Source organism: Callorhinus ursinus, unplaced genomic scaffold (assembly GCF_003265705.2).
Source record: "Callorhinus ursinus isolate GAN/ISIS: 27379988/994484 unplaced genomic scaffold, GSC_fseal_2.0 scaffold7, whole genome shotgun sequence".
Taxonomy (NCBI): domain Eukaryota; kingdom Metazoa; phylum Chordata; class Mammalia; order Carnivora; family Otariidae; genus Callorhinus; species Callorhinus ursinus.
This window is the reverse complement of record NW_027397069.1, coordinates 54482955-54504587: the sequence shown is the minus strand read 5'-3', so window position 1 is coordinate 54504587 and position 21633 is coordinate 54482955. Positions and strand designations below refer to the sequence as shown.

Here is a 21633-nt window from a genome sequence, read left to right as displayed (position 1 = left end):
TAAGCAAGAATTCAGTGTCTTAGGCAAACTAGTACTGTAACCTTTAATTTTATCTCAATAACCTAAAGAAAAAATTCCTGATGAGACACCCTGGTTTCATCCAGTTAGCGGCCTTTCCATTATCTGCTGTCTGGTTGCAAATAAGCAAGTATGTTAACAGATAAGCCCTGACTTGTGAGTAGGTAAGACAAACAACTGGTTCTAGCAAGTTGTTCCTCTCATTGCAGAAAAAGGCCCAGGTTTGACCACGAGGGAAGGATTGGACAGGTTGCTGGGGAAAGTGAGTGGTCCATTTAACCAAAGGTAGGTACTTTCTTTTGGAATTAGATTTTGTTTCCTTTTATGCACAGTGTCTTTTTTTTTTTTTTTTAAAGTTAGTTTAGTGGTTATTTCATTTTTTTCTTGGGATCTTTTTTGTTGCAGCAGAGATGTTGGCCTATTTATAGGAATTACTTGAAGCCAGAGTCATGGTGGATGTAGGAAAGTGGCCAATCTTCACTCTGCTCTCACCTCAAGAAATTGCATCTATTCGGAAAGCATGTGTCTTTGGCACCTCAGCCAATGAAGCACTGTACGTTACTGACAATGATGAGGTAAGAATCTCTCAAAACCCAGAGTGTGATTTTAGGGGGCGAGCTTTAAAGTGTGAAGTTTGAAGACCAAGAAAAGGTTGTGGCCAGCCGATCTTTCCAGAATGCAGATTTACTCATATCAGTCTCTGTTTTGAAATATTTCCTTGGAAGATCCATGGATCCCCTTGGCCCTTACTTTCCTTCCAGTCTTTTCTCCTCCCACTATCCCAGATATACCCAGCAAGGCCTACCTCCTTATCTTCTGAAAGGGTTGGGGATAAAAAGAGCCTGAAGTTCGAGAAGACCATGTCTTTGATATAATTTCTCTCTTCTTTCAGTTTCTTGATTTAATACCATTCAACCCCATGCTACTCTTTGAATTTCATAGTATAGCCAAATATTCTAAAATGTAAGTAATGTCCTCAGAGGTTGAATTTTTCTTAATCCGGTCAGTCTCTTCTACCTACTGAGCTGTCACACTGAACTTGAGTGTGTCTTATTTTCAGAGTGGAGAAGGGAGCCTTTGTGTAACTTTAGGCCAAGTGACTCAGACAAAACTATTTGTTTTCTAGGTCTTTGTATTTGGATTGAACTATAGTAACTGTCTTGGAACTGGAGATAACCAGAGTACGCTTGTACCCAAAAAGCTAGAAGCCTTATGTGGAAAGAAGATTAAAAGCCTTAGTTATGGGAGTGGACCACATGTCCTTCTCAGCACCGAAGGTAAAGAGGGAACAAAGTCAGATTTTCAGTTTGTGGGAAATCGAACCGGAATTCTGAGCAAAGGTGAGGTGGGGCCATATGGAATAATTTCGAGTGGTTTATTTCTTAATTTCTGAGAACTATACCAAACTGATAAAAGTTAAGCACTTCAGGCTAACTCTGGAACAGCCATAATATTGCTTGCAAGTTAAGCAAACGTTAGAATACTAAAGTTGTTAAAGATTAGATGTAGCAAATGAAGTAGTCCTTCTGCCTAATTTTTCAGTGGATTTATGGGAGCAAGGCAACTTTTGTGTTTTACTTGGCACATTTTTATAAACACACATGATTCTGGTTTTCCTTTCATTGTGTAGTTCCTGAATCTCTAATTTAAGAAATCTTAGTTTATTCCCTGGCATTCATGTGTGTGCCATTTGGAAAGACTGTGAGATAGATTCTTCTCCTTTTAATCTCTGCCTCCCTAAGATCACTGAAAAAGGACACTATAACATTCTTCTTTGGTAATTTATCTCCACTGTGGGCAACCAGAACTCTCTGAAAATAGGTTCTATATAACCTAAATTCTTCCCTTTATATTTTAAACATGTTAACTCTTGCTCTCTCTCCAGCAGAGACCCTCTGCTTTCTGTGGGGAAGCTTTCTGTTTGCTTCTCTTTCTCTCTCCAGACTGAGGAATCACAGCTTCCTTGGATATTGCCAGAGGTCTTAGTATTGAGCTTTTTAATTGCCTTTAACTCATATCTGAATCTACTCCAAGTTGTCTGCATCTTTCTCAAGCTGTGAAATCCAGATCTGAGCATGATTGTCTAGTGAGAATATAACTGGTATTGAGCATAATGAGGTGATGATCTCACTTCTATGTTGTGTAACCATGCTTTCTGGCATCACACTGGCTCTTTCAAGCCGTTACTACTTTGCTGACTGGTTCTGCTTGTCATCTCTTGTGACCTAATGATTTGATTTTTTCCTAACAAATATCAGTTTTAACTGGTCACTGATTGCTGACTGTAAAACACTGGGGCAGTTTTTTAGAGCAGACACACTAAAATGTATGCATTTATTTTATTTATTTTTAAAATAAAGATTATTTCAGAGAGAGAGCGTGTGCGCCTACGCATGCGTGAGTGGGGGGAGGGGCAGAGGGAGAGGGAGAGACAGAATCTCAAGCTGACTCTCCGCTCAGTGTGGAGCCCAATACAGGGCTTGATCTCATGATCCTGAGATTATGACCTGAGCCGAAATCAAGAGTTGGATTATTAACTGACTGAGCCACCCAGGCACCCCTAAAAACATATACATTTAAATTCTTGGTTTTCTTCAAAGTGGTGACCTTAGGAAATTACAACTCTTGGAATTATTTCCAGAGTCTAGATCATGTAGTCTTAACTATCCTGAGTGTTACAATTAAGATATAAAATAAATAAACATAAAACATAAAAATATAAATAAAATAACTGATTTTCTTGTGGGAATGTTTTTTAATTCAGTTTTGATTGTTACAATACATTTTATACGATATAATTTAAACATGCCCTACATTATGTATCAGGTGCATGTATAGCACATATGTTTGTGCATGTTATATATGTATTACAAACAAATAGTTTTAAAACAAATCAAACCATTTAAAACACTTGAAACCATCAAGTAGTATATGGCTTTTATTAAAAAAACAGAAGGACCTCTGCCTCACCCCTTCTCAGTCTTAGAAACTACCCTCCAGAAGGAATCACTTTTAACCCCTTCAAATGTTTCTTCTCATGTTAATCTCATATTTTTAAGTTAATACAGTTATACTCTCTGAATTTTCAATTTTAGATCTTATTTTTCCACTTTTTATCATGGCAGATAGAAGTTAGCTTTCTTTCCTCCTTTTTTCCTCCTCTAATCATTTCAATATAGCAATACCACCATTCTGGTTAAATCGATATTCAGTGTTTACATTATTAGGACTCTGTGATTTATAGCTGAACTATCACCTTTCTGTACAACTGTTTGTTTTCCTGGGGTTCATTCACTTATTTTTCTATAGGGCTGTCATTATGTCCAGACTCTTCCATAGAACAGTATTGTGTCTCAGCACTTCTGAGATTGTCTAGTTGTCTCTGGAGCCCTCGTCCCCATGTTCCAGCCGGGACTGGTCACTGTAGGCCTGCCCCCCAGCTCTCAGCCTGGAATTTCATTCACCGTCATCCATGGAAGTCCCCTTAACTTTGTCCTTTCTGGATCCCCTATTTCTTGTGCCCCCGTGTTGTCTTCCTTGGATTATACCCTTATTTGGGTGAAACACATTCTCTGGGAGCTTCTCAAAGAAAGTGTTATGACAGAAATCTTTGAGACGTTCTCTTAAAATGTCTTCATTTTACACATGCAGTTGCTCAGTGGTTTGGCTGGTCTTAAAATTCCTGAGTGAAAATCCTATTTCAGAATTTTAAAGTCATCACACCTCTCAAGTCAGGCTTGCTATTGAGATTCTGATGCCATTTTGACTTTCGCTATTTTTGCATATGACTGTTTTTTCCTCTTCGGAAGGTTTAAGGATCTTTTCTTTATTCCCAGTTTTCTGAAAAAATCATGGTTATGTACTCTGGTGTGGATAATTTTTAATTAAGTAATTAAGAAAATTTATGAGAGAGTGCGTGCACGCATGAGTGAGAGAGAGCATGAGCGGGGGGAGGGAGGGAGAAGCAGACTCCATGCTGAGCAGGGAGCCCGATTGGGGCTCGATCCCAGGACCCCAGAACTATGACCTGAACCGAAGACAGACGCCTAACTGACTGAGCCACCCAGGTGCCCCAATTTTTAATTTATTGTATTGATCATTCTGTTGACTCCAGTTTGGAAATTCCTTCATGTCTAGATTATTTTCTTGTCATACTTCATGGATAATGTCCCTTCTTTGTTTTCTCTGTTCTCTTCTTTTTTGGAACTTTTCTTAGAAGGAAGTTAGAGGAATCTGAACTGATCCTCTTTTTTATATTTTGTTTCCTATCTACTTTTGGGAAAATTTCTTCAACTTTATCTTACAACTCTGATGTCAGATTTTCACATTTCTGCTGTTACGTTTTCCCGTTCTCTTTCTTGTTTTCTCAATGTGCCTTTCTCGAGCCTTCTGTCCTTGTGTCATGGATTCACTAACTTCTCTCTGAGGCTGTCATAGGTTACATTCAAGTTGTCTTCTGTTCTCTGTAGTGTTTCTTTTTCTTCCCCTCCCAGATTTCTTCTTTCTCTTTAATTTGTTTTGGTCTCTGACTTTTCTTGTGAGAGGCTTTCTTGAAAAGTTTGGTGATCCTTGGCCATCTGTCCACAGGTGAGACCCAGGCGCTGATACACGTGTTGGGAACACTGGATTCATGGGTGGGGCTTGTCAAGTGCTTAGCTTGACTTTAGGGAGATAATTGTTGCATTAGGGATTCTCCCAATGTTAGTATGTGAGCCTCTGTAGGGTAGAACCTTCCGGATTCTTGACCTGGATTGGTTTTTTTTGCCAGATTTCCATGAGTAGGGGAAGGACAGGGGTCTCACTCTTCAGTACGTGGACTTCTACTTCCCCTTTCCTCACTACGGTGCCTCACAGCTGTCGTCAGGGCCTCTCTGGAGTATTTTTCTAGCTCATTTTCTTTGTCATGTTATGTAGGAGAAGGGAGGGAAGGAGGTTTGGGCAAAGGGAGAAGTTGGGCTGCGGGGAGTTACGATAAGAAATTCACAGCAAGTAAATGCTCTAGGTCTCTTGTCTTATACCAGCGTTGGGGAGGGGTAATTGCCTGACCCCACAGCAAGAGGATGAGGATTTGGGGTCTGAGTGCTTCTGTTTTTAGTTCCACCTGCCCTTACATCTCCTGTTATGTCCAGGTCCTCCAGTCCCTGGGCCTTCCTGAGATTCCAGGGTTGTAATTGGCTTCTCCTTTTGCAGTTGTAGGTGTCACCTTCTCTGGTCGGCTCCGTTACTCACCACATCCGTCTACCTTCCATCTTCCAAAATTTTGTTGTCATCTCTCCTATTGTATTTTCTTCTTTATTGTTCTTTTTTGTCCTTGAGTGTTTATGCCTTTTTTTTAAAAAATTGTTCCCTTCACTATATTTCAGCAGGTTTTGGGGAAGGAATAAAGATAAAAACATGTTCAATTCTCCATGCTTTACTCACTTGTGTGCTATTTCTAAAAGGTATTTTAGGAATGTTTTGATCAATGCTACATTATTAAATTGAAAATCTAGTATGTGAGTGTGATCTGGCTGCCACATCTGTCACCCTATTGATCGTCAGGGTTGTTACAGCTGATCTGGCTGGGTAGGTGGGTGCCCCCTTCCTCCCTCACTGCTCCGTGTGCATCCCTCCTGAAGCTGTGTGCTCAGTTGGAGAGGACAGGACGACCTTTCCCACAGAGGAGTCAGGGGTAGACAAGTAGCTGCGCTCCCCTGCTAGAACCTCCGAACAAGCTCTTGAAGTCCATTTGTAGGAGAACGTAGGGTAGTCAAGCTTCCAAGACTCCAGACACATCCAAATAAGGTGCTACATGTGGCAGTCTGGCTTTCCTCAAAAAAAAAAAGAAGAAGAAGAAAATCTAGTCCTGTCTGGTGACTACTCTGAAGATCAATATTCATTTAGTATTATCACTTTACTTAATAGACCTAGGGCTTGTGGATTTCTTTTTTTGTCTTCTGAAGCAACATTAAATTAGGTTACTTATATAATTAGCTGTTTCTGACCACTTCCCCAACTCGGCATCCAGTCTCTGAAAGCTGAGTTTCCTTGAAGGTCAGAACTTCATGGAATGCTTCTTTGCCTCCCTCCGTACTCTCTCTTTCCCAGGTCCTTCCCTCTTCCCGCTCTCCCTTCTATCCTGGTTGGTTTCACTCGCTCATCTCTTGACCCTCACCTGATTCTGAAGCTTGATCCTTGGTCAGAAACTGTGCAGCAAGAGCAGGGCTAGGGGAATCAGTGCTGGTGCCCCATTGGATGGGGTTGCTTTGAAAACTTCCTGGGGAGTTGGGACTAAGAGTGATCTCAGGAAGCTCAGTTTTCCTATGTTTCATCAAATAAAAAGGGAAGAAATAGATATATATACTATCTTAAGATAGTAAAATAATGTGATAATAGTAAGGTTAAATAATAATGTAATAATGGCAAAACAATCACAAGAAGGTGATTGCCAAGGGCAACTCTGGAGAGGACTGATGGCGGAGAACAGGCAGCTGGAAAGAGCCCAGCATCTGGAGAATAAGGTCCTTCATCCTGAGGGCATCTGGGTGACACAGCACAGCAGTCATTCATTCTCTCCCAGGCACTGCTCAGATCCGTGTCTTCTGATATGTTTTGGGAACACAGAGTGCCCTTGGCAGCCGTAACTTAAAGTTCAGTGGGATTCTTGCTGTGTCCATTAGTGCAAGTGTTTCCGCTTAGGGAACCAGAACCTATAATTTCAGGGACAGGAAGCACAGATTCCCCAAGTCGGTCACTGGGAGTCATGGTCAGTAGGGTCCCTCATATAAGCCACTCTGGTTCCCCCCCTCCCCCGTATCCTACCTATTAGGGACACAGCACCATCTGGTGGTCACTGATTCCGAATCTGTACCTTGGAGCTTAGCATCCCATCCTCACCTGGTCTTATCTCCAGGCTGATGCCTCAGTTGTACCTTCAGCTGGCTTGTCATCTCTGTGTCCAGTGACATCTTATGCGTGTTGCAGTACATGAGACAGGACCAGGAGCCCCATGGTCATGTGAGCACTGCCACGCCTCTTGCTATAAAGTAGCTGCCTTGGTCTGATGAGATGTTTTGTGGGATCAGATACTCTGGATTAAATACTCTGTAAGCCCTCATATAGCTGTGCTAGCTGAGGCCCTGTGGGCAGGAAACCCATACTCTGATTATATGTTGATTTCTGTTAGTATGAATGGCTGCTCCTTCCAGGATAGAAAGGGTCCATTGGAGTCAGCTTGGTAATAGTCAGCTATTACCAAATAGCTAGTTGGTCTCTTTAAAGGGTGATGCTGTAGCAGGGACTCTGCATTAGTCTTTGTTACTAACATAGCAGACTTCCGGCAATGGTAGTAACTAGGTGGTAGCCTTGGTGGGTAGGAGTCCCCTCTTCTCAATTTGCATTTTTCTTAAGAGTGAGGGTATCTTTTTATATGGTTAAGAGTCATTTACATTTCTTTCATTGTGAACCATCAGTTCATATTTCTAGAGGGTTCTCGGTCTTTTTCTTTGTATTTTTAGGAGCTCTTTTTTATATTAGAGATTATTGTCTCCTAGTAATATAAATTATAAGTATTTTTTTCCTAATATTTAATTTTTTTCCCTTTTTTCGGTGTTACAGTTTTTCAATCTGTAGCCTCATCCTTTTTAGGATGAAATTTTCCATTTATGGGTTCTGTCATAATCTCTGTAATATGGAAAACCTCTTGTGAGAAGCTCAAGATTAGATTTAGATTAGATAATCAAGAAACCTACTTAATTTTGAGTACCTTTCCTCTGGTTGCTTGGGGACCATTGCAGCGAGTCAGCAGCCTGACAGTAACACTTGGATTTCTGGTGTTGCTCTTGGATATCATTGTGTCCAGGTCTAGATTGTCCTTAATAGGGCAGGATGTTTTATTACGGGGGGAAAGACATGAGAAGAGTGCATAGCTTCGAGGTCTCTGCTCTTGACACATAGGTGCGCTGTAGGAGGAAATGCACCAAACAGTGGTACTTCTAGAGAGGAAAACAGAAGTTACCTCTATCAGAGTCCCAAAAAGATAAAGTCATTAAGAAAAATTGAGCCAGATTTTATGCCAATAACAGTCTGCTTGAGGGAAGCTCTTGCATTTTTGTATGTAGTATATACAAAAAGTCCTATCTCTTTCCTCTTGCAAGTAGTATGCCTCTTTCCTCTGTACTTTGTGAGGACACACACACACACACACACCCACACACACCCACACACACCCACCCACCCACCCACCCACACCCACACACCCCCCTACCTCAGTGGTTCCCTGAGACTTGGTATCTGGTAAAATGATAGTAAAGACTAGTGCTGAGCTTTCTTATGTCTTTTGCCTTTTGCTTGGTACCTGACACAGAAACTACTGAGATGAATCAGTGTGTTCAGACAGCCTGATTTTGTGTATACAAACTGACTTCTGACCGTAAAGCTGGTCTTCTTTCTAGGTTAGTGTCAAGTCCTTTCTTGAATGATTTTACATTTTTCTATCTCGTTTCCTCACCTGTCCCTCTTTCCCTTTGCCTTCATCAGTAACCACTTTATTGGGAAGAGGAGGCAGTGTGAAAGAAATTAAGGTTGGAGAGTAAGTTGTGCAAAGTCCGGGGAAGAAAGTACAGGGGTTACCATTCCTTCTTGTAGTTGATTCTTTGTGTGTGGCCGTCTTGTATAGATGGAGTTGTTTATGCCTGGGGCCACAATGGATATAGCCAGCTTGGGAATGGGACGACCAACCAAGGCATTGCTCCCATCCAAGTGTGTACCAATCTCTTGATCAAGCAAGTGGTTGAAGTAGCTTGTGGCTCACATCATTCAATGGCTCTGGCAGCTGATGGAGAGGTAAGTACCCTGCTTTTATTCTTTATTTTTAAACTGTGGTAAAACACACATAATATAAAATTGCCATCCTAGGCATTTTGGAAGCCAGACCTCAGGATGTGTGAGAACCACTTTCTGCAACCATTTTATCATATGCCTGGACTGTTGCCATGGTCTCTTTAACCACTTAAAATGGGTTAGGATGGCAAATTTTATGTGTATAAAATATGCATATATATTTTTATATCCATGGGATCTACTGAATGTCAGTTCAGTGACATTAAGTATATTCACATTGTTATGCAACCATCATCATCATTCATCTGCAGAACTCTCTTTATCTTGCAGAGCTGAAACTGTACCTACCAAACAATAACCCTATTTCCCTCCCAGTCCCCGGTGACCACCATTCTGTCTCCCATGAGTTTGACTACTCTCACATGCTCCTATATGCTTATATGAGTGGAATCATGGAGTGTTCATCCTGTTATGACTGCCTTATTTCACTGAGCATAATGTTGTCAGGGTTCGTCCCTATTGGGGCATGTGTCAGAATTTCTGTCCTTTTTAAGACTGAATAATATTCTGTGTATGTATATGCCATATTTTGTTCATCCATTTATCTGTTGATGGATATTTGGATTGTTAGCACCTTTTGGCTATTGTGAAAGTGCCTTTTAAAAAAAATAGTGACCATATTTATATCTGGGATAGTGTAAACATTGTAGTCCTGTGTGCACAGCTAAAAATGTGGGGAAAAAAAAACAAAAACATGTGGGAACACACTCTTTTTCTAACATAACCTATGTGATCAGGACCACTCTTTTGATGATAGTAGACTTCAGCCTGGAGGCAGTTGAGTCTCCTCTTTGCTAAGACTATAAATCAGATGTATATGACCGTGTTCTGTACTTTAGTTGTTTTTTTAACTACCCCATCCATTAAGGTCTGTTTTGTTTTTCAGTAAATGTAATGATGTCATAGAAAACAACTTCACCAACATACCGGTGGCTGTGGTACCACTTGTTCACCCTCAAGTTCCGTGCTTATCTGAAAGTTTCCTCATCTTATTGATTTTATCTTCCAATCTGTTATCTCATTTTGTTTCTCTTCATCTCTATAACCTTAGATCAGACCTTGCTGTCTGCCTGGGCTATTGCCCTGGTCTTTTTTATTCTATAGCTTTTGAATTGGTCTCCCTGTTAAGTGTTACCTCTCTGCCCCCCTGTGATTTTTTTTTTTAAGATTTATTTATTTATTTTAGAGCATGAGTGAGAGGGGCAGAGGGAGGAAAGAGAATCTCAAGCACACTCAACACCGAGCAAGGAGCCTGATGTGGGGCTCAGTCTCATGACCCTGAGATCACGACCCAAGCTGAAGCCAAGGTTCAGACGCCCATCCGACTGCACCACCCAGCCGCGCCCCTACTCCCTGTGATTTCTAAAACACAGATCATTCTGTTCTGTTTAAAATCCCTCATTGGTGTTAACAGTGATTTTATTATGTGGGGCAGGTTATGGGTGAAGAAACCAGAGAAGCTGAGGGAGATCAAGGTTTCATGGCTGGGATGTGCTGGGGCTAGGCCTAGCACCCAGGTCTTATGCCCTGTATCCACAGTTGCTAGTCTGTTTTTGATTATTGGAACCCCAGTCCTCATTTTTAAATAAAAGGCAGCTGCATTGCAAGGGAGCTTGGGATACTTGAGAAGTGCCAGAAGAATGATTGTTAAAATTAGAATTCCCTAATTTGTAGCCTGGATTCCTGGTTTACTTTAACTGTAAGCATATGCTACTTTGGATAATTGTGCTAAATATTTGCTTTATTATACTAGACATTTCCTGTGAACCCACTCTCAGGAAGTGTTGCAGGTTATTTTGTACCTGTGAAATGAACCTCCAGTGCATATTCTTTTGAGGAGCCAGCCATGGGTTTTGCTATTGTTGCCTTGGGCAGCATCAGACATGTGAGCTGAGATAGGAAGTGCTGACAGAGGAGAGAATTATGGAGGCCAGACCTCAGGATGTGGGAGGACCACCACCTGTGGGCAAGTGAAAGGGGTGGGGGTCCTTAGAAATTCTCCCAGTGTGGAAGAAGTTCTTTCCCTGGCTGTTGGCCCTCCCCTAATTCTTCTCTCTGGTCACACTCTTGTTTGATAGGCTTAGTTGGTAATTAACTTGAAGTGATTGTTTTGTTTTGTTTTTCATCTTTGTTACCAGATTTTAACTAGCTTAGAGATTTATTTGTGTCTCTTTAGACATCTGCTTTTCACATTATGGCAAATCATAGGCCAAAAGTGCACAGGATGCATTTGAGGAGGGGAGCTGCTTGGAGCTGACAGCCAGCAAATGAGAATGCAGAGAAAACAGTACCAAGAATAGCCTAACAACTTGGTATCATTTCTGTAGGGACAGACACCTCTTTGGTACTTGTGAGCCTTACTGTGTTATGACCTGTAACCGTGATCGATAATTATAATCGTGATGGTCGTGAGTCATCAGGAAAGGTTATGTAATATTCAGTATTGGCGATTAGTGAGACAGGAGGAGCACTGTATGGCTTTGAAAGCTTTCCATGAAGGGGAAAAAAAGGAATATCTGTGCCCAAAGAATTAAGCAGATTTTTCCTGTCACTGCTACTTATGTGGTCTATGCCTTATTTCCTATTGATGCCAGATTGAAAAACCACATACGGCCGTCATAATGACGGAGGCAATGTAGTGCAGTGGTTAGCAGCACCGCTGTGCTTGTTGGGTTCACAGGCCACATTTACTGCTTACTGGTGTGGGACCTCAAGCCGCCTAACCTCTCTGTCTCCATTCCTGTATATAAAATGGGGGTGACAATAGTATCTATCCAGGGTCACCGTACAGGATTACTATGAAAATTAAAGAAGTTAGTGCCTGGGAAGCTCTAATGATACATTAGAGCCATGTAGCACATTATAAATATACATTAAGTGGTTATATTTTTATTTTATGATTATTAATGTGTGTTAGAGCTAGAATTTTTACCCTGTTACTAGGAATTCATTCTTTTTCCCTTGTCTTGTGTAGGTATTTGCTTGGGGCTATAACAACTGTGGCCAGGTGGGATCAGGATCTACAACAAATCAACCAACTCCTCGAAAAGTTACAAACTGTTTACATATTAAGAGGGTGGTTGGCATTGCTTGTGGTCAGACCTCATCCATGGCTGTTCTGGACAATGGTGAGGTGAGCTATCTCTGCGCCCCCCCACGCCATCCTCACATCCTCTCTCAGTGAAATATCATTTTCTTCATGAGGAGCATGTATGGGATCATGGAAGGAAAAGTGCTTTGTTTTGATAGTTTTGTTGATAAGTTAACTGATTACTGATTGAGAGAGTATCTGGAGGGTGTTTGCTCCTCAGTATGAATTTTTAAATTCCAGGATTTATCTGCAAGTAAGGACACTTTATTTTTTTGTGAGATCCAAATAGTGTAATGTCCATAGGTGCATGTGATTTAGTGTAACGAAGAGTTTGATACTACCGCTTTCATCCAATGAAAAAATCAAATGTGCACTCTTTAAAGTTAGCTGATGATGTTTGTAAGCAGCGACTGATGCCAGTGCACCTGCATCTGGAGTTTGTTCACAGGAGGAAGCAACTTACAGAAGCAGAATTTCTTGTCCTACTTGTTGTTGGCTACTTTTACACAAACTCAACTTTTAGTGACCCTTTACCATGGTTACCTTTGAGCTGATGGTTATTTCTATACAATTATTCTGGTTGTAACTTCTACTTAAATAGACCTGTTACCAACCTATGAATGTCTTAGTGAAGAAAAAGTATACAAAGATAATGTCTTTGAAGTGATTTTTTAAAAGATTTTATTCATTTGAGAGAGAGAGAGAGCTTGTGAGAGCATGAGCAGGGGAGGGGCGGAGGGAGAGGGTGAAGCAGACTCCCTGCTGAGCAGGGAGCCTGACATGGGGCTCCATCCCAAGGCCTCAAGATCATGACCTGAGCCAAAGGCAGATGCTTAACCAACTGAGCCACCCAGGCGCCCCACAAAGATATGTCTTTGGATACAGACATGTGAGTTATGCATTGCAGTGCTAGAGTATTTTACAGTTTTCTGAATACTCACCTATGTTAACTTATTTTTTTTAAATTATTTTTATTGAGGCATAATTGGCGTAGATTATGTTAGTTTCAGGTGTACAATGTAATGATTCAATATTTATATGTAGTTAAAGATCACCAAAGTAAGTCTAGGTAATACCTGTCACCATATAGTTTTTTTCTTATGAGAACTTTTAAGATTATTCTCTCAGCAATCAGATATGCAGTACAGTGTTGTGAACTACAGTCACCATGCTGTCCATGACATCTCCAGGACATTTTATAACTGGAGTTTGTACCTTTTTTTTTTTAAGATTTTATTTATTTGAAAGAGAGAGAATGAGAGAGAGAGCACATGAGAGGGGGGAGGGTCAGAGGGAGAAGCAGACTTCCTGCCGAACAGGGAGCCTGATGTGGGACTCGATCCCAGGACTCCAGGATCATGACCTGAGCCGAAGGCAGTCGCTTAACCAACTGAGCCACCCAGGTGCTCCTGGAGTTTGTACCTTTTGGCCCCCCCTTACCCATTTTGCCCACGCTCTCCAGTCCCCCGCCTCTGGAAACCACCAATCTGTTCTCTGTATATATGAGCTTGTTTTTTGTTTTTTGTTTTGTTTTGTTTTTAATTGAAGTACAGTTGACGCACAGTTTTACATTAGTTTCAGGTGTATAACACAGTTGATTTGATGAGTCTCTTCCTCATGCCATGTTCACCAGAAGTGTTATTTTTTGAACCAATCCTGATGTCATCTTGGATGATTTCAGAATTTCTTGGGATAGTCATTGGACATCCTCCATCTCAGTATTCTTTACTTTTCCTTTATTTTTAAAATAAATTTAATTTAAAAATTATGTGGTTATTTTCACAAATGAAAGGAAATGAAACAGTAAAAAGTAAAGTAAAAAGTGAGTACCTTTTCTCCAGTCTTGTTAATAGTTTGAGGTATATCTTTTTGGACTTTTTCCTATAAAAAATTCTGTATGGGGTGAATGTAATTATCTTTCATAAAAAATGGGATTATTATAGGTACTGCTTTTATCTGCTATTTTGCAACTTTCCTGCTAACAACAGTTTACCTGAATCTATTATCAGACCATTTATAGCTGCTTTCCATTATAATGGCTGCTTAGATTTCCGAATTGGATGACCCACACCCAGAACTCTACTAATGGAAATTTCAAATGTTTCTAAATTTTTTTCTAAACATTGTAGCACTGACTTTCTGTGTTACTGTGTATCCCTGTACACTTCTGTAAGTATTCTGTAGAATAAGTTCATGGGAATAAGATATCTGGGTCAGAGGGTGTGCCATTAAAATTTTTGATAGCGATAGCCAAATTTCTCTGCAGAAAGTTGAAACCTGTTGCCTTATGATATGCAAAGTGCTTTTAACCATCTCTTGCTAGTACTCTAAATTCTCTGCCCCCTTTCCCCCTCTGTCACATTGCCCTGAAAAGCCCCATTCATCTGTTTGCCTTGCATTGTCATGGTGCCACCAGACATTTCAGGTTTCTCATTTGACCAGACCTTTAGTCTGTTCCTAGTCAGTGCTTTCTCCTGTGTCCCACACTTGCCATTCTAAACCTTTACCACTGCTGGCAAACCTCTCTCCAGCTCTGCTGCTTTCAGCTGATGACTCCGCTCTCTGGGGAGTGAAGGGGTCACCACATTCTGTTGTGTCTTCTTAGCCTCTTTCCTGTCCATTCCTTCTCTCTGGGTCCCATAGTTTAGACCCTCAGCAGAGCGCATCTGTGTGCTGATGAGAGACTCATGTATCTCCCGAACGGCTGTCCCGCCTCTAGTCTTACATAGTCCAGCCCCCTTTATGTGCAGCCAGCATGATCTTTCCAAGATGTGTGAAATATTTCAGTGGAAGGCCCATAGATGCTTTTTACATTCCCTAGTATGTATTTTGGCACGTCATCCCCTTGGCCTTTGCTTTTCCTTCTAGTCTTTCGCCCTGTCACTGTGCTGGATGTGTCTTGCCAGGCCCACCTGCTCGTATTTAGAACCTGCTTCCAGAACATTCTGTGCCCTCTCCCCGGAATACCTTCACTTCCATTTATCTCTGCTCAAATCTGCTTTCTGAAAGTGTTTCCTAAACTAGCTTCCTATAGCTAAGTCCTTTCTCTTCTCTGCTCTTGTAGTGCCTTGATTGTATCTCTAGAATGGCACTCGCCACCTAACTGCAAAAATTTTGCAAGTGTCCATCTCTCCTGTTAAACTGCGACCAAAAACTTCTAGTTTCTAGTTTCCTATACCTTTTATCATGTCCTGACATTTAAGAGGTGCTTCATAATTGTTAATGAGCATTATTAGCTTTCTCATGTATAAAACAAGAATAAATGCCTTGCCCCAGGGCTATCCAAACAGTAAGTTATAGAGTAGGGGAACTCGTGCCAAATTCTGTCATCCCCACCCCCAAAATCTCTGTGGGATCACAGTAGAACGTGGGTGTTGGAAGTGGAAAAGTACTTGATTTGTTTAGGTGGACTGCATTTTTCTATCTTCCCTCTTACTAACAGTTTTAAAAGCCAGTTCTCTCCCTTTCTCTCTCTAAGGTGTACGGCTGGGGTTACAATGGCAATGGTCAGCTAGGCTTGGGAAACAATGGCAATCAGCTGACCCCTGTGCGAGTGGCGGCTTTGCACAGCGTGTGTGTGAACCAGGTACGTGTGCTGGGCTCTGCTGCGGCTCCCCTCCGGCTTGGAGAAACATTGGGGATTTACTCTTCAGGAAATCTTTTCAAACAATGTGTGCCTTCATCTTCCACATTTACAATTTCATCTTCCCTAAATTCCCGTGATGAGAAGGAACACCATGGTGGTGACACATCAGTCTTGACAAGTAAAAAAAAAAAGCGATTGGAAAAATCTAGTAGTCTCAGTGTTGGGCTTTTCTAATGCTTTTTCAGTGTTCTGAGAATGTCAGTCCATACCTGATGATGAATTGGCATTCTGCAGAAGCTTGCTGTGATCTTTAAGTAGATGTTTTCTTCTGCCCTTCCTGTTTTCCTGTTGATGGTAACCATTTACATTTACTTGCAGATTGTCTGCGGCTATGCACACACTCTAGCACTAACAGATGAGGGCCTGCTCTATGCCTGGGGGGCTAACACTTACGGGCAGCTGGGAACTGGCAATAAAAATAACCTGTTAAGCCCCGCCCACATCATGGTGGAGAAAGAAAGGTAACTGGGCTGTACCGTGTCTCGGGGTTGTGTGTGTGGTTTTGGATTTGGGGCTGTGTGTGCTGAGCTATGGGGTTTGGCTTTTGTAACTCTTCTGTTTCTAAACATTGTCATTTTGAACAAGAGTTTGAGTAGCAGCCAGAGGGAACATGAAGTTGATGTGATTCTTAATGCAGCTCTCTAAAGTAGCCTCCTGTGATTGATAGGCATTAATGCATCTTGGTGTAATTCTTACTGCCTTCTTGTGGCCCATCTAGTAGGGAAGTAAAATAGGGTCTGTCACCAGGTAGAAAATCAGAGTATAGTACTGACTTTGAGCCAACTAAAACAACTTCTAAATAAATAAAATCTCTTAAAAGGACATTATCTATTTAGATATTGATTTGATTTAATATGTGTTACTGGAATAGATGCTTTGTTTGTTCAGCCAAATTGTGAGTCCTTGCTCACTAAGTTTTAGAGGGTTAACTTCTGATTGTAGGACCTGGCCTAAGAAGCATACTGAGAAATGTAAGTTTGGCTTGATGTCCATTTGGATTAGGATGTTCAGAGTCCATTACCCCGAGACTCGTGCTTATTTAGGGGGTGGGAGAAAAAGTTGTATCAAGGAAATGGCATATTGAAGACACTATTTTTTTTTTCCTACTGTCTAAGCCCCCACACCCCCCCCGAAACGTCAGGACATTTTGCCTCTGTCCACTTTCCTCATCTACTTTGGTTTCTAGTGCCTTTTTCCAAATTGTCCTCAACAGTTTGTGTTATTTATCCTAATTCAGAATGACTTTAGGATGAGAAGTGGGGCAGCAAGCAAGGGAAAAACACACTACTCTTGTTGTGATCTTTCAGTTTTGTTCTTATGACCTGATAACTAATATCCCTCAGTCTTGGGCTGTTTTTTGTGGTGTTGTAAGCATGACCCCTTTATCTGCCTTGTGTGGTGTGCTGTCGGCTTCTGTGATAAAGAAATGACATACGTTTTTCTTAAAACTTTTCAGGGTCGTAGAGATCGCGGCCTGCCACTCCGCGCACACGTCGGCGGCCAAGACCCAGGGCGGGCACGTGTACATGTGGGGCCAGTGCCGGGGCCAGTCGGTGATCCTGCCCCACCTCACCCACTTCTCCTGTACCGACGACGTGTTCGCCTGCTTTGCCACGCCTGCCGTCTCGTGGCGCCTCCTGTCCGTAGGTGAGAAAGCTCGGGGCTCCTGCCCAGGAAGAGCGGTACTAGCAACTGACCACTCTATTTCTCTTTCTATGGTTGCTCTGTCAGGTTCTAGAATGTTTTATTCTCCAATAGCTGTAATTCCTTTCCTCAAAATAGATTTGCATAATAAAATTCATTCATAGGTTTTAAAATATTACTTATTGTTTTCTCCCCTTCAGTGCTTCATTTTAATTGAGGTGAGATTTCCGTCCATGAAGTTAACCATTCGAAAGTGTACGATTCAGAGGCATTCAGTACGTCCTCAGTGTTGTGCAACTGCCATTTATATCCAAGTTCTGAAACATTTCCATCTCCCTGAAGGAAACCCCTGTACCTGTGCAGTCACTCCCCATTCTCTCTAACCCCCATCCCTGGCTATCACGTCTTTGCTTTTAGTTTCTAGGGATTTCCCTATTTTGGACATTTCCTATGAATGGAATCATAGAATGTGTGACCTTTTGGGTTTAGCTTCTTTTACTTAATGTTTTTAAAGCTTGCCCATGTTGTAGCACACAGTGCTTCATTTGTATGGCTGAATGAAATTCCGTTGTATGTATAGACCACGATTTGTTTTTCCGTGCATCTGTTGATGGATATTTGGATGGATTCCACCTTTGTTATGCATAGTGCTGTTATAAACATTTGTATACAAATCTTGGAGTAACCTGTTTTTAAGTGCTTTTGTCATACTAGACCTATTACATAATTCAATATGAACTAAAAGTGAGCTTAAAAAATGAAAAACTTGTAATTTTTAGGGTGATGTGTTAATTCCACTTTCTTTTCCCCTTTTTCTTTCAAGCCATCTCAAATATTTTTATTTCAGAAGGGCATAAAAACCAAGGTATTTTAGAGGGTACTATAATTTAGGGTGATCTTTGGTTATGTAGTCTGTCCCTTTTCTGAATATTGTCTTAAGAGTCCATCGATGGAAAATGGTAAGGTGTCATAAAGCTGAGTAGCCATCAACAAGATGAGTTCAATCTCTTTTTCTTTCATTTCTTGTTCATTTCTGCCCGCTTTGCTGATGTATTTCTCCTAAGTTCTTTATATGCAGAGGAACAAGTGGGTCAGGCTGGCCCCGTGCTTGAAAATTAATGTAGCTCTTGTCAGCTATGGGGTTTGGGCTGCTTTAGCAGGTGGTATCGAGGCCAGTCTTGTCATGCATGTCATGCTCAAGGTGAGCCAGACAGCTAGCCGTGGCTGTCTCATTATCAGATGATCAGTCTTTATGGTCATGGGGGCAAGAGTATGTTTAGGAAGAGTTAAGCTGCTGCTCAGTTTGAAGTGAAATAAGTTGAACATTTCCAGGTTCTTTAACAATAATACAATATACACATTTTTTTTTTTTTAAGAGAGAGTGTGTGGAGGGTGGGGAAGGGCAGAGGGAGAGAGAGAATCTCAAGCAGGCTCCACGCCCAGCATGGAGCCGATGTGGGGCTCGATCTCACAACCCTGAGATCCTGACCTGAGCCGACATCAAGAGCTGGACACTTAACTAAGCCACCCAGGTGCACCTACCATATTTTTTTGCAGTGAATGTTGTGATTTGAAAAAAGTTGGTTTACACAATGGGACTGTTTGGCCATAATCACACATATGTGTAGCATGCACAGCCAAGCACTGTGTACATCTTCAGAATCCCGTGTGCTGCTTAACCAGGGCCTGTTTACAAAAAGCTGCTCCAGGTATTTGCCTCTCAAAATCCTAATCCTGAAAAGACATCCTTTTCAGAACAAAAGTTGTAACATTTTTGAATGCTAAGTTTGGAGGAGAGGATCATTCAGTATATCTCCTAGATGACTTCTTTCCCATCTACCCACTAAAAGTCAGAAAAGTTTTTTTCTCTCAGTTTACCATCTCAAGTGAGCATTAGAAAGAAAGTCTCAGATGGTTAAGAAACACCTCTGAAGAATATTTCTTCTCTGGAAGAAGGTATTGTACTTGTTGCCAGAAACCAAGAGGGGGAAGAGGGTTATTCAGGTCTTAGGACTGATGCAGGAGTAGAGGGGGCTGGTATGAAGTTATTTTGTGAATGGGGCAGCGGGGAGCTATCTCCATCCTTGGACTCCGTGCCCATCTTAGTCATGTCCTTTCTTTTATTTGCCAGGGATCCAGGTGATAGGGTCAGGGAAAGCCTGATTTTTGAGAGATTGTCCGCTTCCCTCCATAGCCAAGAAAAGCTCCGCATTGCAGGAGCCCGGGGGAGGGCTTGGGCAAATGCCATTTCCTTGGGAGAGTCTGATAGTAAAACTCCTGGGTAAGCTTCTTTATTAAGTTTCAGCCTCAGTTTAGCAGATGTCCCTGCTCCAAGAGCAGCAGGCTGCCGAGAGACACGCTCTCTTCTCATCCTAGGGGCCTGTGTCCCCAGCACCTGCGCGCATTGCCAGTGATCTCTGGGATTGTTTTTGTTTTCCTGTTTGCCTTCTACCTGTGCATTTACAGCACAGGAAAGTGTTACCTAATTTTACAAGTGCCTTTAGTTTTTTTCGTGAGGACACAGTTCGACTTACAAATAATCATTCCAGCAGTTCTTACCAGGCAGCGTGACCAGCTTTTTGTAAAACTGTTCCCTTGTAATGGTTACTAAGTTGGTTTGCTCTGTTTTTAGATAGCAGGCAAGGATTATTGTTTGTCCATTGATCTTTGGGATTAAAAGGGATGTTGAGATTCCACATACCTAGGAAGTAGGGTTTCCTTGTGTAAGAACATGACTGCATGGCATTACTTCACTCGTAAATTTGTTTCTTGACACAACTTCAGTTGAATTTACCAGCCCCTTGAAACTACCCCTGAAGTAGGAAAATTGATAAATTCTTAGTCCCCGAAGAGAACCACTAAAGTGTTAAAATAAGTAGTTATATAATCGTGGACTGCCTGTAACTTTTTCTTCTTTTAAAAAATATATATTTTAAAATGTCTAACCTAGGATGTAAGACTGGTAAGTGGCCTTTCCAACTACTTATTTTTGGTAGTTTATAGACTCAAGATACTTAATCTTGATACAGTGAAGTTGATTTGTCAAATAAGGCATGAACTCTTGAAAAAAATCTGATGGAATTGCCTGTCATGCTGATGGTTATCTTTTTGAAGTCTTTCATATCTCTACCACATTTCCTGAGCTTTTTGTATTAATAATGTGTTTGTTGCCTTCAGAGCATGAAGACTTTTTAACAGTTGCCGAATCACTGAAGAAAGAATTTGATAGTCCAGAAACTGCTGATCTGAAGTTTCGAATCGATGGGAAATACATCCATGTCCATAAAGCTGTTTTGAAAATCAGGTATTTTTGCATGAGCTTAGAGACATCAGTAACCTTTCTTTTTTGCAATCTCCATGTTTTTGTTAGTCCAAAAATGGGGACTGATAAGGAACAGTCTTGTCAGTAGAGAGAAATGGTACGACTTAATGTTTTTTATGAATGGGATCCATGCATTATTGAAGAGTTTTGCATGTGTGTATGAGTGTGCACTCATGAGCCTTTTTGAAAAGGCATAATGTGGTAGTGTAAATATTTGTCTATATTGTGTTGGTTTTTTTTTTTTTCCTATTTTTTAGAGAGAGAGAGAGAACACGTGCTCTCTGAGCCAGGGTTGGGAGGAGGGGCAGAGGAAGAGGGAGAGAGAATCCCAAACTGGCTCCACCCTGGGTGATGCGGGGCTTGATCCCAACACCCTGAGCCAAAATCAAGAGTCTGACGCTTAACTGACTGAGCCACCCAGGTGCCCAGTTTATATTGTTTTAAATGAGGATCTTGTGAATATTTATTTCCATCGACAAATTTATTTACATGCTTAAAAAAATACAAAAGATTGTTAGTGAAAAATGTGTATGTCCTCTTTTACACATAAAGATTCCTTTTTCCCCAAGCAGAAAACTCTCATGGTCAGGAATGATGGACCTCTGGCCCTGAGGGACATCTAATTTCCAATTAAAGGAATGTTCTTTAGATAGAGTAGATGGCAGGTAGATGGCAGTAGATGGTTTGGACTCTTGCTCCCTGAGGCTGCCATTACTGAGAGAGGCTCATGAAGGGAGACCATTGAGAGTTAAACTGGCCGTTTACAAGTCCCTTTTGAAATTTAGTTGAAAACCTTTTCACAAAATAATACTTTTTAAGGGAACCAAAAAGCCATATGTTAGTCACTACTGAGAGAGTAAATATCTGAACCAAAGTTAATAAAAGGTGAACTGGAAATGTTCCTTTCTGTGAACCTGTGGTCAGTCAGTCTATTCCTTTCATTTTCCTGTTTAATTTGTCATTCCTTGCCTAAACAACTATTTCTTTTTGCTTCTCAGATGAAGTAATGTGTTACGTAGGTGGAACCATTTT

General features: G+C 41.2%; 1 protein-coding gene across 8 annotated transcripts in view; it reads left to right on the top strand.

The window, feature by feature from the left end:
• The window catches only part of RCBTB1 (RCC1 and BTB domain containing protein 1), a 79430-nt gene that overhangs the window by 47478 nt on the left and 10319 nt on the right, over positions 1-21633 (top strand). For 7 of the 8 annotated variants that reach the window (XR_012378806.1, XM_073894594.1, XM_025874940.2 and 4 more), the window contains 9 exons: positions 228-303; positions 424-593; positions 1145-1295; positions 8675-8841; positions 11873-12031; positions 15468-15575; positions 15954-16096; positions 17092-17282; positions 20457-20583. Coding sequence is in view for 7 of the 8 variants with exons in the window: in XM_073894594.1 (XP_073750695.1) it covers positions 468-593; positions 1145-1295; positions 8675-8841; positions 11873-12031; positions 15468-15575; positions 15954-16096; positions 17092-17282; positions 20457-20583 (1172 nt within the window). In the remaining variant the exon portion in view is untranslated. The remainder of the gene's footprint in view (positions 1-227; positions 304-423; positions 594-1144; positions 1296-8674; positions 8842-11872; positions 12032-15467; positions 15576-15953; positions 16097-17091; positions 17283-20456; positions 20584-21633) is intronic. The other variant, XM_025874939.2, reaches the window with a different exon arrangement.